General features: G+C 42.8%; 1 protein-coding gene across 2 annotated transcripts in view; it reads left to right on the forward strand.

The window, feature by feature from the left end:
- UNC5C (unc-5 netrin receptor C) overlaps positions 1 to 15,041 on the forward strand; it is a 249,630-nt gene that overhangs the window by 186,652 nt on the left and 47,937 nt on the right. For both annotated transcript variants that reach the window (XM_021550331.3, XM_021550332.3), the window contains exons 4-6: positions 1,355 to 1,458; positions 12,021 to 12,201; positions 14,248 to 14,415. In XM_021550331.3, the coding sequence (XP_021406006.1) occupies positions 1,355 to 1,458; positions 12,021 to 12,201; positions 14,248 to 14,415 (453 nt within the window). The remainder of the gene's footprint in view (positions 1 to 1,354; positions 1,459 to 12,020; positions 12,202 to 14,247; positions 14,416 to 15,041) is intronic.

Below are 15,041 nucleotides of genomic sequence, written 5' to 3' on the forward strand. Positions count from 1 at the left end.
AAAATTAGCATCTCCAGCTATGACAGAGCTTTTTCATGGTACCATTGAACTGATACTGAATTCCAGGTAGTTGAACAGTCTTCCCAGTATAGGGTAGCAGATAGAGGTCTCATGCTATTCAAAGTTTCAGGGTATCAGAGGAGCTGATTTTGGTGGCAGCCACCCCATCTCCTTTTCCATCTCCTTTTCCATCTTTGCATTTTCCAGCCCCAGGTTTTGCCTTTTGGTAGCATTGATGCAGTTCCTCATGGGTCGGCTGTTAATCAGGTCTTGGAGGTAATCTAGGAAAAAATATCTCTTTGCATGGTTTATTTGTAAACTGGTTCAATTCAGTGATCTGTTTTCCAGCCCAGTCATAGGTTATGGCTTCAAAATATGAAATATTTGTCTTTTCAATTGTTCCCATATGACTGTGTCTTGTTGCCAGTATGACACAAGTATTTGTGCAACCTCACCCTGAGCTGATGTATGGAAATGGTTTGACTTCAGAACAAGAAGTAAAACAAAAATAACTGAGTTTTAAAGTTTTTGAAGTCAGGCCAGCTCTTTGATGTCACTTTGATTATGGCTTCACATCCATTTGCAGAAGGAACTGGCAGCAGGGAGAAATATCCTCAGTCGCTACTGGGGCTGAATGCTCAGTTCTCCAAAGCCACGTCCTCCCTGGCACAGAGGAGAGGGTTGCAATCCATGGCAGAAACACGGGGATAGTGATAAGGAGGGAACTTCTCAAGTCCATTTTACCATCAGTGCAAAGACATTATGAATGAATACAAAAAAGCCAGACTTTGCAGCTGTCTAGTACAATGAACTGGTCTGATCTTTGGAGGTGCATTTAATGCCCTGTCAGTCTGACACATTTCTGTGGTGCTGTAGAGGGATCCAAACATGGTTCATCTCCTTGAAGTGATTTTTTATTATTATCATTATTATTATTATTACATTATTATTAAAAATAAAAATAACTTAGTGCTATAGGGATAATGATGTAGACAAATTAGCTAAAGCTGTAAAGTTAATGCTTATGAGCTAAAAGTACATTAAATCACAGCATGAGCACTTTCATTTATAAGTTTAAGGCAACTCAGTTTATATGCTGTAGTTTTACAGATTTATTTAGTTTTCCATAACTTTGTTTAGTACTGGTATAGTTTACCAAACGAAAATTATCTGAAGAAGGGACTTCTTTCCCTTTTTGTTCTGTGTCTGGACATGACCTTCCACAGGAAGCCTTGGTTGCAGCAGAATTGCTGTTTTCTTTGTCTCTTGCATTTATCCAGCATGGCAATCAAATATAATACAAATGACTGGCTGATAATAATGTTAATGATTTTATTTTCTTCTCCCTTCTCAGATCTCCGGAAAACTTTCGAGCAGGAACCCTTAGGGAAAGAAGTGTCCCTGGAGCAAGAGGTCCTGCTCCAATGCCGTCCCCCTGAAGGCATCCCAGTAGCTGAGGTGAGCAACAGCAGCAGTGTCTGGCACTGGGACATCCCTAAGTAAGACCTGATGGGTGGCTAATGGTGCAGTGACTTACAGCAGGGCGTGATGAATGGGTGCTAATGGAAAGCTGACTGACTGCTGCTCATAGGCAAGATTGATTGGGACCTGATTAACGGCTTTGGGTTGTGGTGCCTTGCTGGGCAGAGCTGCAAGTGGTTTGGTTTCAGTATTTTCTTCCCTTTGAAAAATCACAACTATAGCTGGCATCCAGAGGACACATAGCTGGGGGAACATATTCATACCAGCCTGTTAGCTTTCATTTTGCTTTTAAAGAAAAAAAAAATTGCTTATTCTGAGGAGCACCTTTCAAACATGTTTTAATTTTTAGTTTGCCATTCCACTCACATATGTATGCACACCCTGCCAACTTGGCATGAGAGGATGTGGTACAATACAGGATCCCAGGTAAAGCAGCACAAGGTTTGGGAAAGTAGAGGATGTATTTGCCTAATAAGCCATCTTCAGGGTGTTAGCTGTTTTTCCTACTGGCTTTTAAGCAAACCCAGAATGGGCAGCCTGTTCTCCCCCTGCAGGAGCCAGAATCTGTGCCTGACAGCAGCAGTGAGCAGCAGCTTCCCTAAGTGCAGCAGTGCCTCCAGCTGCAGACTCACAGCTCATGGAAGGGGGGTCCCTGAGTCACAGGGAGGCCTCTGAGATCCTAAATCCACTGTGGCTGTTATGAGAAAAATTGATTGCTAATGACGGTAATTCCCCTATCTGAATTCTCTCCGGTTTTCCTCTACCACGCACAGAAGAAACTGTTGCCAATTTGCATTAGGATAAGTCAGACTGTCATGGCTAGGTAGCAAAGTGGTTGTCACTCAGCACTGATGGCTGATTTCTCAGGAGATGAAGCTTAAACTGTTATCTCCCCATCTAACCCAAGTTTAGATTTAATCAGAATTGCAGAAATGTGTCCACAAACATCAGAAAGAAAAATTAGCACAGAAGATTTTTCTCACTTTCTTGATCTGTAGGCTGTTTTCTCTCCCCATTAAGATGTCTCAAACTGTAAAAAGTGTTTAGGTCTGCCGAGTCAACTTGCTGACAACGGTAATATTAATTAGTTGGATTTCGTCAGGAAATTAGCAGCAGGTTTTTATTTTCCTTTTTGATGTTTCTTTGCATCAAATCAACTTCTTGTTGTACCATGACAGGAGTTTTTGCACTGGGATGTGTCGTTCAGGCAGTGCAGGGTAGTACTGAGGAACTTCATTACCTTTGCTAGAAACAGAGATTAATGCTGGCGGGTTGGTTTGTTTTTATGTGGTGTTACAAGCAGCTCTGGAATTTCAGCAGCTGGGCCAATTGTTCCCTCAGAAAGGTCTGTTATACCCAGTCGTGTGGCTGAGACCCAAACTGCATAATTTAACATGATTTGTGGAAAGTGATCTCTGAAAAAATCCTCTGTGAGCTGCTGCCATAACAGTTGTGCTTTTTCCTGCCTTCCAGTATCCTGCTCACTATGTCAATTGCTCTTCATGATGGTGCATTGAGTGACTCTGAATCTGATTTGTACCATGGTCAGGGCAGACACCAATTAACACTTGACAGGCTCAGAAATCTTATACTCCCTATCTGACATTCAAAAGAACCATTCTCAATGTGGGTTTTTTTCCTCTTCTGACTTTTGAAGTCAGAAAGAGATCAAACACCCAGATTGGACAGCCGCCTAATACAGCCTCTTTGTAGATTCTTTCCAACACTATTAAAAGAACAAAGACCTGCACACTAATGAATATGAATACCTTAATGTGACATTTTATTACAGCCACTTGCTGAAGCTAGTATGATAAATTTAAGAAAAAGAAAAAAAAAGAAGAGATGAAAGATAACTTGGTGGGTTGAAGGATTACATGATTATTTTAATTTAAAGATGAATGAGTTCTTTGTTTAAGACTTCATTTATTTGTTTGGAGAAGTTTCTGATACGACGGTACTATAAGAAGGTAACTATAAGAAGTGCTTGGGAGAAGGCAGGCAGCAGTATGAGGCTGTTTTCCATCTTGTTGAAACACTACTTTGATTCCAAGTAGAGTAGGGTAATGCATATGCTGCAGCTGTGAGCAGCATTTCCAAATGCTTTGGTGAGCATGTGCTTCTTCACACTCTGGAAATTGTGTTTTGTGTAGGATGTTTTTCTTACTTACTGGTTTCCGTAGGATCCACTGTATTTAACACCAAAACAGATGAAGAGAAGCTAACACTGTGAGACTGTACAAAATGCACCTTCAGTGTAATGTGGCACAGTGCTGGAGTGCAGAGTCCCAATGTCTTTCACTTGCTTTTTCTCTTTGATTCCATTCTCCCCCTTCATTCTCTGTTGGGTGTTTAGTTTGTTTTTCTTTTTTTCCTGGTATTTAAAAGTGATGAGAACAAGCGTGCTCAGGGATAAATTCTGTCCTCTTTTCAGTATCTGGGGAATTCAGGCTTATCATTCCCAGCATATTTAATTGCAATTAACTGTGTCAAGCTCTTATGGATCAATGCTAGAGCAGATCTTAGGAGTACTGAAAAGCTGAACCACACAGCAACATACAGCTTCTCCAGAGGGCAAGAAGGACAAAGACAGAGATGGGCAGACAAAGCTTTGAAAGCAACACTTACCAGTCCCTCAGATCCACTAGTATATGACAAGCATTAAAGCAGGCTCAGGTCATGGGCACTATGAAAAAAAGTCAAAATCCAAACACAAACAGTTGTATAAATATACACCAGCCTCAGGGCCTGAGGTCAAATCAAAGTACATCTCCTTGTTCCCTTGGGACAATGTAAGGAACCAAGGGTTTCCATGGTCTCTGGAAAAACCGTATCAGCTTCTCTGCCATCATACACCCCTGCCCACCAGCCCCGACCAGTGTGGGTGTCAGCTGCACCATGGCATCCCTCCCCATTCCCAGGTTTATAGCCAATATCAAGCTGGACAAGCCAACAGGTCCTGAACCACCCAGTAAATATTTGGGCTACTCCAATGCATGGCCTAGGCAAGCAGCAGAAGGACCAGCACAGGCGCTGTTACACTGAGATGTTTGCATGTAGCTGAGGGGGGAAGGGGCAAGCTCACGTGTTCCTGCTGTGACAAAAAGATAAAAAAATGAGTGGACATAAAAACAAACAGCACTCTGCCCTAGCTGTATGCTTCTTTGCCTTCTGCTTTCCCCCAGTGGGGAGAAATAGGGTGAGGTGGTGAGATCAGCAGTCTGACCCGCCAGCCTCAGGCTCAGTGGAAATCAGAGAGTTGCAGCTCCCCAGCATGAAGATAAACATCCATTTCAGTCCCACTCTGCAATTTTCTAAAGCTAACCTGAGAAGGCAGGAAGAATTCCATTCTGTGACGCTCCAACAGTAATGGCTGAGTTGTTAGCAATTAACCCCTTAGCTCATTTAACTTGTTCTTTGAAAGACACCAGCATCATATTGCACATGATAAAATATATTTGGAGACACTGAGTCACATCAAATTAGCTCATTTGTGTAGGTTATAGATCAAAACACAAATGAGATGTAAGATTGGTTAATATGCCATAAGCTGCCAGATGAACTTTTGCATTGAAATGTGTGATATGTAGTGCCTTTAACGGGGGTAATTGCTTCTTTAATTTTAATTGAGGAGTTTCACACAGTAATTTAATTGCAGAACAGGGCGTAGTGCACCGTTTCGTGACCCAGTTGGGTTTAAAACTGTACGTCATATTTATCCACATTCATGGCTTTAATTAGGAACTAGAGCAAGGGGGAAAGGATGACTTAGTCAAGAGGCAGAAGAGGGTGTTTTGCAGAATCAAGATGACTGTGACACAAACTTTATTCAGTTAGTCTTGCCCAGGCATAGGCTGGTGGAAGCTAAGGCAAATTATTGCTACAAATTGGCAGTTCCATCTAATTGATTATTAATATGACTGCTGTTTTTTATTCTTTCCTGAGAGTCTCTTGCAGCAGCAATCCCTTAATTGGGACTTCATGTGTGTGCATTTCCATGCAGGTGTGTGTCACTGAGACAGTGTTTTACATTCACAGCAGGAAAGTGAGCACCAGGAGAGACAAGTAGTAGAGTTTGTGACCACAAATGCTAATTGCTGAAAAGTGGCACTGTCCTTTGCAGTGCCTTGTGACATACAGCAGAACTGACTTTGGCTGTCAGTGGGGAGAGGGAGGCAGGTTTGTGTAAAGGAGCACAGCCCAAAATGAATGAGGGCTGCTCATACTTCGCATTGGAGAGCCATTGGATAAGGTCTGGCCATGCAGGCCTGTCCTCCAAAAGTACAGGATGAAGCACCCTGCAATTGTCAGCACCTGGTCCCCTGCATTTCTGTCTCTCTTAACATACATTTTACCCCCCAGTCTACTGGTGGGTGGTCGAGTCACTCTTGCAAAGTGTGAGACATAGGTTACAACCTCCTGCTTGAAGGGCTGGTATGTATTTGGATTTTTTGCTTTCCTGGGAAGTACACTGACTACAAGACTATTCAATTATTAGCCTTGTTTTCACATTTCCTACCAGTTTATTTCCACAGTGCAAAAAACCTATGCCATGGAGCACAGGTCTTCTTGCAGAACTGCTCTTTTGGAGACCTGACTTTTCTATGGGACCTACCCCTGTACTTTTCCTTTCTAGTCCAGTTCCTCTGATGCCAATGTAAGTGAGGGCAGGGCATGCTCCAAAGTGAATCCAGTTGCTGTATGATTCAGGTCAGGCCAGGAAGATCGGTGGGATTGGAGAACAGTCAGACTTCTAGCTCCTCCATGAAATATTACAATGGGAGATTTTCTACATCCTTTTCTCTACAGCTGGCTTTCTGTGGTAAAGACAGCTCTGGGATTCTGGTTTTGCTAACACAACCTATCTGTCCACATGCCCACATGGTGCTAAAAGTGTCAGTCAACATGTGAGCTATGGGCCTCCACTTCAAGCTGCTCTTTTAGGTGGGAAAAGAAGCCCAGCAGGTAGTTTTCATTTATAATCCCATCATCTGTATTTGAATTTGAGACTCTATGGAATAAATTCTACATCTGCTGCTACCAGTCCACTGGTAAGTTTATTCTGAGGCTTAACTTCCCAGTTGTACATAAAGTAAAGCCGTAATGGGGCTGGAGACATCCAGCATCTGTACATACACCCTGCAAGCAGAGAGCTGGATATATGTGTAATTAAGGAAGTGTTTCCACAGCAGGAACAACATTTCTCCTTATTGGCAGCAGAAGCACAATAAGAACGACTGAACAAAACACCACAGTGGTTTGCTTTTGCTGTCTCATTCTCAGTATGTTTTGCAGTATCTCTTAGCTGTAATTTCAGTTGCTTTGGAGATCAGTTATTTTTCCTTTTATTTTAAATCTTAAATGTGTATGAAATATCTTTCCAGTAAATAGTACATAGAGGACAACATCCTCTTCAGCAGACAGTTGCTGGGATGAAACCATATCCAAAATCAAATAACATTCTTCAAAGAGGCACTCACGTCTCATGGTACCTAAAATTGTTGCTAGCCTATATGAAAACTGATAGAGTTTTCTCAGTCTCACTTAGACATCTTGTACTGTGTCCAAATTGGTAGTTAGTTAGTTTCACAAATGCTTTATTACTGGAATGTGTGTGTGTTACAATCCAGGTGAAGCCAGGGAGCTGAGATTTCCCTGTGGCTGTTGGAGGTGATGCCAGCTCAGCAGGGACTGCTGCAAGGTGAGCTGTGCCACTGGGACCAGTTGGCACAGCTGCAAAGAATACCAGCCACAATCCAGTGTGGATGGGGAGCCAGATGGAAAGCGATCCTGCTGTGTCAACCAGGCATGGGGAAGGCACGGGAGCAATGTTCTTGCCTTCTAAAATTACATATTGCCTTTCATCAAGGCAAGTCTCTTGTTGCTCCAGGATGTTTTCATCTTGTTTCTTGTGGAAAATGGCACTGGTGGGCTTTGCCTGTGTCTGGAGGGTAGAAGACTTGCTGTTTTCAGCAGGTGCTTCTCGCTCTGAAGATGACTCTAGGGCAGGCTGGTGCAAAGAAGGCAATGAGCAACTGGGATCCAGAACTCAGACCCTGCCTACTTGGCTCTTGAGATTGCCAGATGTGTAGGGAACAACTCTTATGATTGAATGGGCAAGATCTAGATGAGATCATATTCCTTTTCCATCCTTGAGTTTGTTTCGGAGCAGATGTGTTTCTGCTCAACCAGTTTCTAAAACAGTCACGCATATGCAAGTGTGCCAAGAGATTTAAGTGCCTAGGAATGCTGGTAACTTGGTATGGCTAAATTTGTATCAGCAATTAGCTTTGTAATAGGTTTTCCTGCGTGTGTAATCGCTTGTGTTATTTATGTTCCCTGCGTTCATTTAGTCTGCACAGAAGCCTGGCCTGGCTTAGTCTCTGTGTGCTGCTGCTGTAAACACCCTGTAGCAGCACAGGTCTGACCACAGCTCCAGAGCTAAGGTGTTATTGCAGTTTTCTGCTCTTGCTGATGGTCTTGCTTTTCATGTTGGGTGGCATGTGGCAAGTTCCTTCTGTTAATTAGAACAAATGTGCCAATTATGTTAATGTATCTCCCAATACCAATCAGTGAATGATTAGAGACAACACATCTGTCTCTCACCGGGGAGCAGGATGACAGAGAAGACACTACAAGGTATGTTGTTCTAAATTACAGACACCTTGGATCGTCCCTGGCCACAGGGACAACTCAGTCTCCTGCAGGCTCTCTTGCCAGCCCTGGATGTGCAGCTCCAGTGCAGCTGGCAAAATCTGTGTGTCTCAGGGAACTGCAAGTTGCATCCAGAGTCCTAAGGAGATCTGACCAAAACGTAGCTGCCTCCAGGAATGCTCCAGCTTCTCAGCATCTGCAGATTCTGTTGGCCAGGTTTCCATTCACCGCACTCTACACTTCAACTGAGTAGCTTTATCTTGCTAGTCAGTTTGCAAGCATATAACAAAAATACCTTCTTGTGTAGAAAACTAATGAGAAAAGGGATTTTTTTTGTCTTCTTTGTTCGAGGGATTTGGTATATGAAAAAAACCACATGTATGTTGTTGTAATTGGAATTTTCCATAGCTGTCATCCCCCAGAGGGTACACTTATCCCATCCTTTATGGCATAATTTCTGCCAATTAAATGATTGCTGTTATGATAAGGAAAAAACTGAGTCCATGCTTTTTCTACATATATGCATGACCATCGGTACATTTATCAATAACAGCCGGAAGGATGTGCCTGATTTAACTGAATACATAGAGCTAGGTGCATGTTCAAGAATTGTTCTGATTTTAGGCAGTAAACCTCCTTAATATTTAGGCAAAAGCAAACATCTACTTTAGAACATCTCAAGAGAGATGAAAAATGGAGGCATGAGGGTGTGATTTGGTATAACCTTGAAGTCAGGCTTTTGTGTACTTTGAAGTGTCATTTATATCCTACTACTCCTCTGTCCACTTGCCTGCAGGTGTACAGGTCTCTGGCACACAAGTGTCCAGTGCCTTAGCTTCCAGTAGCTATTATTCAGGCTGCAGAATTAAATTCAGAATAAGTTTCTGCACTGACTGGATTAACAGCCTATTTCAGTAAGGGTGCTGCACCTTGGGGAATGACACAGCATCAAAAGAGATCATTGCTTTTAACTTCTGTGATAACAGTTTGCATACTTGTCACTCATAAATCAAACTGTCTCATTCTGCTTGCTTCTCTTCTGTATTTGACACCTGATCTCTTCCTACTTATATGACAGAACAACCCTACTCCCTACTTTGGTTACATCAAAAAAAAAAAAAAAGAAATCTGAGGTTTGGAGGTGCTGAGCACTGCAGTCACCTGCACCATAAAAAATGGGTCCAACAGTAATTGAAAATAAGTACCAAGAACAGTCTTAGTCCACATTTCTACAAGGACTGAGGGAGAAAATACAACCACTAGAGGGGTGTTCTCTTTTTTGTGTTGCTCTACTGATGGCTAAAATATGTGAGAAAGGAGACTCCTACTGCTTGTCAAATCATCCATCAGTTCTTTCCTTCAGATTTGACACAGAGTTTGCAACATTAACAGACACCATACAACCCGGGATGTCAGAAGACTGAATTAGATATATTTAAGAGATACTTTGTAAAAGAGATGGCATTTAGACATGCACACACCGTATTGATGTACTAGCAGGAAAAAAAAAAGATATCCTGTTGTTCTTCAAACTTTTAGTGTTAGCAAATTCTGTGACATTAGGTAGAAAAGGATCTTTTTCCTAAGAGGTTTGGTGTAGAGCCAGAGGCAATATACTGAATTATACAGAGCTGCTTTGTTTTGGGATTTTTTTTTTTTTTTATTGGCAACTCCTCTTTTCATATTATCTTTGGTGGTTTTGCAGGGATGATAGGGAATTCAATGCTTACAGCTTTAATTTTGTCTACTCATTTGAGACCCAGATTGAATATGTATGTGTGTTTTTGTAGAGAGAGAAAATGTTGCAGAATAGTGTAAAAAAGAACCATGTGGTTGGGCATGGAGCCTTGAGGGTGCCAAAGGCTGCTAGAGTATATTCTTGGATGGGCATACCAGAAATATTTTAAACTGAGCCCTAGACCATGTAGACTGTAGTCTTGTTCTTACTGGTGTCCTGGTGTCCTCAGTGTGCAAAGCAGAGGAAGAGCAGATTTGAGAGTGGGATGTACACAGCTAGGTCAGTGTCTGTAGCATCTTTTACAGCCCTGGCATAACCATCCCAGAAATAAATAGTGACATTAAAACCAAAGAAAATACATGGGTTTTGTGTGAGAGACAGGAGTTAAATGGCAGCATCCTACTGATGGAGATAAGCTCCTGGATTGTTTTTCAGCCTAGAATTCATGCAGACTCAGCCTGCAGGTGAGGAAGGAGTCAAATATTGCCATTGACTGAAAAGGAATGTGTCTGTCTTGATTACACCTGAAACCTATTAGGATTCAAGAAAGGCGGAAAAAACAAGTTTAGTCATTCTGTCAAGGAGAAACAGATTATTGACTAAGAGCTTGTATCTTCCGTGGTGACAGAAATACAACCTCCAAAGTTTTATGTCTTTTTCTTCCTCCCCTGTTCCTTGCAGACACATGCATCCATTCCCAGAGCCCTTGTTGCACCACTGTCTTTAAGCTCCGCAGTATCGACAGCTGTGAGGCTGCCACATCCCACGGTGATGTGCTGTGAAAGAGAGAGGTTTAAATCAAGCCTTCCTTGGAGCAGTGGCTCCACATTCACTAAAGGTGTAAATCTTTGGAAGCAGCTTATACCTGAAGTGCATCCACCCAAACTGGAGTAGGGGAGCTGGAGCTGCTTAAGGCAGGGCTAAAGGTGGTTTTGTCTAGGGGTGAATTGAGCCCTCTGTGTTGAACACCAGGAGAAATTATTGGTTTTTTCTCACCATGGTTTGGAGCAGTCTGTACAGCTGTCTCAGGTGACTTTGGGGTATGTCAATGCTTGGGTAGTTCCTCAAATGTCTTTAGAAAAGTGGAGTTTGTGAGAGAAGGACTTGGCAGCTAGCACCTCACAAGTGCAGTGGGTTGATTGTGGTTATGTTTTTTCTTCCTTTAATTAAATCCTGGGCACAGACTGAAGTGATCCAGTGATGTGAAAGCCCAGCTTTGATCCATCCAGGGCCCCAGTCCTGTCCTTCAGAGCACTCAGTTCAAATGAAAACAAGCTACTAAATTTGCAGCCAAATTATATTAGAGTGGCTCACAGCAGTCAGCTGGGATATAACAGGGTGTTTGCTAAGGAAGGCAATAAAGAGAATATTGTCTAGATTAAAAACACCATATTAAAAAATATTTTTCTGTGCAACCAAGGAAATCATGCTTTATTAAAGTAAAATATAGCTTACACGAATAAAGAGGAAAAATAAGCACTGATGTCCTCGTGATTTCCTATTTCCTTGGTAACTGACTCTATTTTATTTCATTCCCATTGAATCCAGACAGTGTATATGTGAGTGCAAGTGTACTTAAAAATATTGGGGTTTGTGATTTGTTAGTGCTACCCACTCTGGTATAGAGTCTCACGGTTTTAGACTCAGGTCAGATACCTATAAGGTTACTGCATTACTATCTGCCTGATTGGGCAAGATATGGAAAACAATTGGTGAGATCTGTGCTGATTTAGGGTTTCTGATGTTGTAGGAGAATTTTCTATTTGCAGATATGCTCCTAAGATATCACCCTTTCTTTTTGTCTTACTTCCAACTCTGAAAGCACAGATTAGCTTTTCCCTGTACTGTACCTGGCAGCCTTTGAAAATGCATTGATGTTTTCAAGGCAAGGCAAGACAGCTGTTGTGTGGGTGGGTAGAATGAAAGGGGGCTTGAAGGAAAGGGTAGGCATGAAGAGTGTTCTCCTGTTTTTCTGCTCTGGTGTTTTGTTTCAGTTCTTGACATTCATCAGATGAGTCCTTTGTCATGTGCCTTGGCTTGTAGTGTTTTCTGGGATGAGCAACGCAATCACAGAACTGTGTCTGTCCATATTGGTGTGACTTGTTGCTGACTCACTGCCTCCCCTCTGGCCCTTTGAAACCCCAAGGTGGAGTGGCTGAAGAATGAAGAGGTGATTGACCCCGTGGAAGACCGAAACTTTTACATCACCATTGATCACAACCTGATCATCAAGCAAGCCCGGCTTTCTGACACCGCCAATTACACCTGTGTTGCAAAAAACATTGTGGCCAAAAGGAAAAGCACCACAGCGACTGTCATAGTCTATGGTAGGTGATGCCTTGTACTGCTGCAGGAGGATGGACACACACTCGGAGCAGGAGGTGGGGCAGGAGGGGGATGCACAATGCCCTTGTGCAGCTCTGGCTGCAGTCAGTACCCAGGCTGGGCTGCCTGTGCTGCCTGGTGACTTGCAGCCACACACGGGGGCTGCAGTCAGGGGCACTGCTGAAATCCCTCAGGAGTGTGATGACTTGTCTTACTGGTGACAGGCAATGGTGTTAAAGGAGGAAGAGCCCCCTGCACAAACAGCCTCATTGGAGAGAAGGAAACTGTAACACACACTGGCTGCAAACAGCAAGGAGACACCAGGGCACATCCTCCAGCAGGAGTGTCCAAGGCATGGCTTATTACCAATATAGTTCATGTTCTTAGTGACCCTTTTCTGAAATAAGAGTGAAACTGATAGAGTTTGTGCTTCCAGTGACTGGTAAGAGTGTCAGAGCTCATCAGAATCCACCATCTTTTTATAGCTCTTTAAATATGCTTATTTTTGGTGCCTACTTCCAAAGTATACCTGGACACCAAGAGCAAAGAAGCAAGGCATTCTGGAGCTGCAGTTTGTAGGCACACAGCTTAGCTTAACACTAAACATCAGGGGAATATAAAGCATTGGATAGCATTATTCTGTGTCAGCATCCACAGTTCTGATATGACTGAGACTGGCTGTGTTTGGCTGGGAAAGGATGGGACTCCCTCCTAGGGTCTCTTCAGCCTGTGTTGCACTGCAGCTCTGCCTCACCAGTCCAAGCCTTTGCCTCTGCAGAATTACTTCCCCGAATGCATTCCAGGTGGGGGTATCCACCAGAACAAAACCTGCTCTGATTATGTGCCAGCTGACTGAACTGGTGTTTCTTACAATCAGCTTAATTATAGGATAGACAAGTAGGAAAAAATCCCTATGATTATCCCTAATATTCAGCTCATATTCAGGGTAGCAGTTAGATTTAATTGTAAGCAGTTGCTTCTGCGAAGTTACAATGAGGGCTTTTTACTTCAGTTTTTATAGAAAACTGACTGAATTGAGTTGATTAGCATGCTTTTGGTATTGAGGGATGGACCATGCAAGAGCACCATGTTTTGTAACTGAGATGAATGCAGAAACATAAAGATGTAGGCGTACTACAACCCTTCCTCATACATATAAAGAATTTGTTTTCAAAAGTGTATTGAAGAGACATGTGTCGGGGGCAGGCGATTTTATGGGTTTTGTTGCTAGAGCTGCTTCAGGGTTGTGTCATACCACAAACATTTGGGTTTAGGGAATCCAAGCAGTTAATATGTTATTACCCATATCTTACAATGACATTATTATCTAGAGCAGCACAACTCCTTCTTCATTCCTACATCTATCCCAGAAACTGTGATGGATGAAAAGGAGAGTAAGCATAAATATCTTCCCAGAGATAAATATCTTCCCAAAGTCCAACCGAAAGAAATGCATTTAGTGTTAGCTCATTATGAACACCTTAGGGAAGTGCTAGGACATTCATATATTCACCAGCTATGTCCACAGAGGGGTGAGTGAAGTTGTCCTGACATCTGAAGTCACCTTCTTGAAAGAAAGAAAAGAAAATTCTCGATATCTAATCAAAGCATGGGGGTCTCTGAGCATGCATAGGTGATGGGTGCATCTGAGCATGAGTGGTAGCGCAGGTTATCTCCCTCTGGAAAACAGTGCCCTTTTCAGAGCATGAGCTTCTGGCTGCCAGAGGTCTCTGAACCTGCAGGGATTTTGGTCATACACACTCCACCAGGCACTTAAGGCTGGGTCAGGTTGGTTTTCAGGATAAGGCAGGTCACCTGCCAACCCTAATAGTCATCAAGTGATGTTTTTCATTCAGCATCGGCATTTCTTTAGCTTGTACAATGACTTCTGCTGTACACTTGGTGTGTTGGAGACGCGGGTTTGTGCCTGGTCAGTGTTGTTTCTTGTGCCATGTCCTGTGAAGCTGCACGACACAGAGCCAGAAGCACCCTGGGGCTGCCCAGGCTGGGCTGTGTGTGTGACCATGCTTTTTTCTCCTGCTTTGCAGTGAACGGAGGCTGGTCCACCTGGACAGAGTGGTCCGTGTGTAACAGCCGCTGTGGGAGAGGCTTCCAGAAGCGCACCAGGACCTGCACCAACCCTGCCCCACTCAACGGCGGCGCCTTCTGCGAGGGCCAGAGCGTCCAGAAAATAGCTTGCACCACTCTGTGTCCAGGTTCAGTATGAACAGCACGCAGAAATACTTTGTCTGTCATCAGTCATTTCGGGAGAACACTATTAGTTGCAAAAGCTTCTTTTTCATTATTAATAAATTCAGCATCTCAGGGAATTCATATTCAGTTCTGGTGCATAAGTAGATAAAATAGTGAGCACATCATATCAAGCAGCATTGGTCCCAAGCCCTTCTTTTGTAAACTGCTTGCACTGTGGTCTCAGCTCTTATAATTCAGGAGATTTGGGGAGCGTTCAGAGCTTCAAAAAGTAGGAGATAAAGGTTGAAAGCTCTGGAAAAGAATTAGGGCTTGAATATAGAAAGCAACTGTGATGTAAATATATTTGCAATGTCTGTTCAGTCCAGCTGTCTCAGCAAGTAAAGCATCTGGGATGTGGATATTAAGTTTGAGGCAGATGTTTACCTGACATACACAATCGTCAAATACAAAGGCATTTTTATTGGAAAGAGATGTGTATCCATACTTTTGGAAGTTATTTAAATATAAACTTCTGAAAAATACAAGATTGTTTGAGGACATGTAGTTGGTGACTTGATAAAATTCTGACATCTGTCCTATTGTCCAGTGCTCTCCTACTACTGACCTGCTCAAACTGATGGCAATAAGG

This window comes from Lonchura striata, chromosome 4 (assembly GCF_050655825.1).
Source record: "Lonchura striata isolate lonStrDom1 chromosome 4, ASM5065582v1, whole genome shotgun sequence".
NCBI classification, from domain to species: domain Eukaryota; kingdom Metazoa; phylum Chordata; class Aves; order Passeriformes; family Estrildidae; genus Lonchura; species Lonchura striata.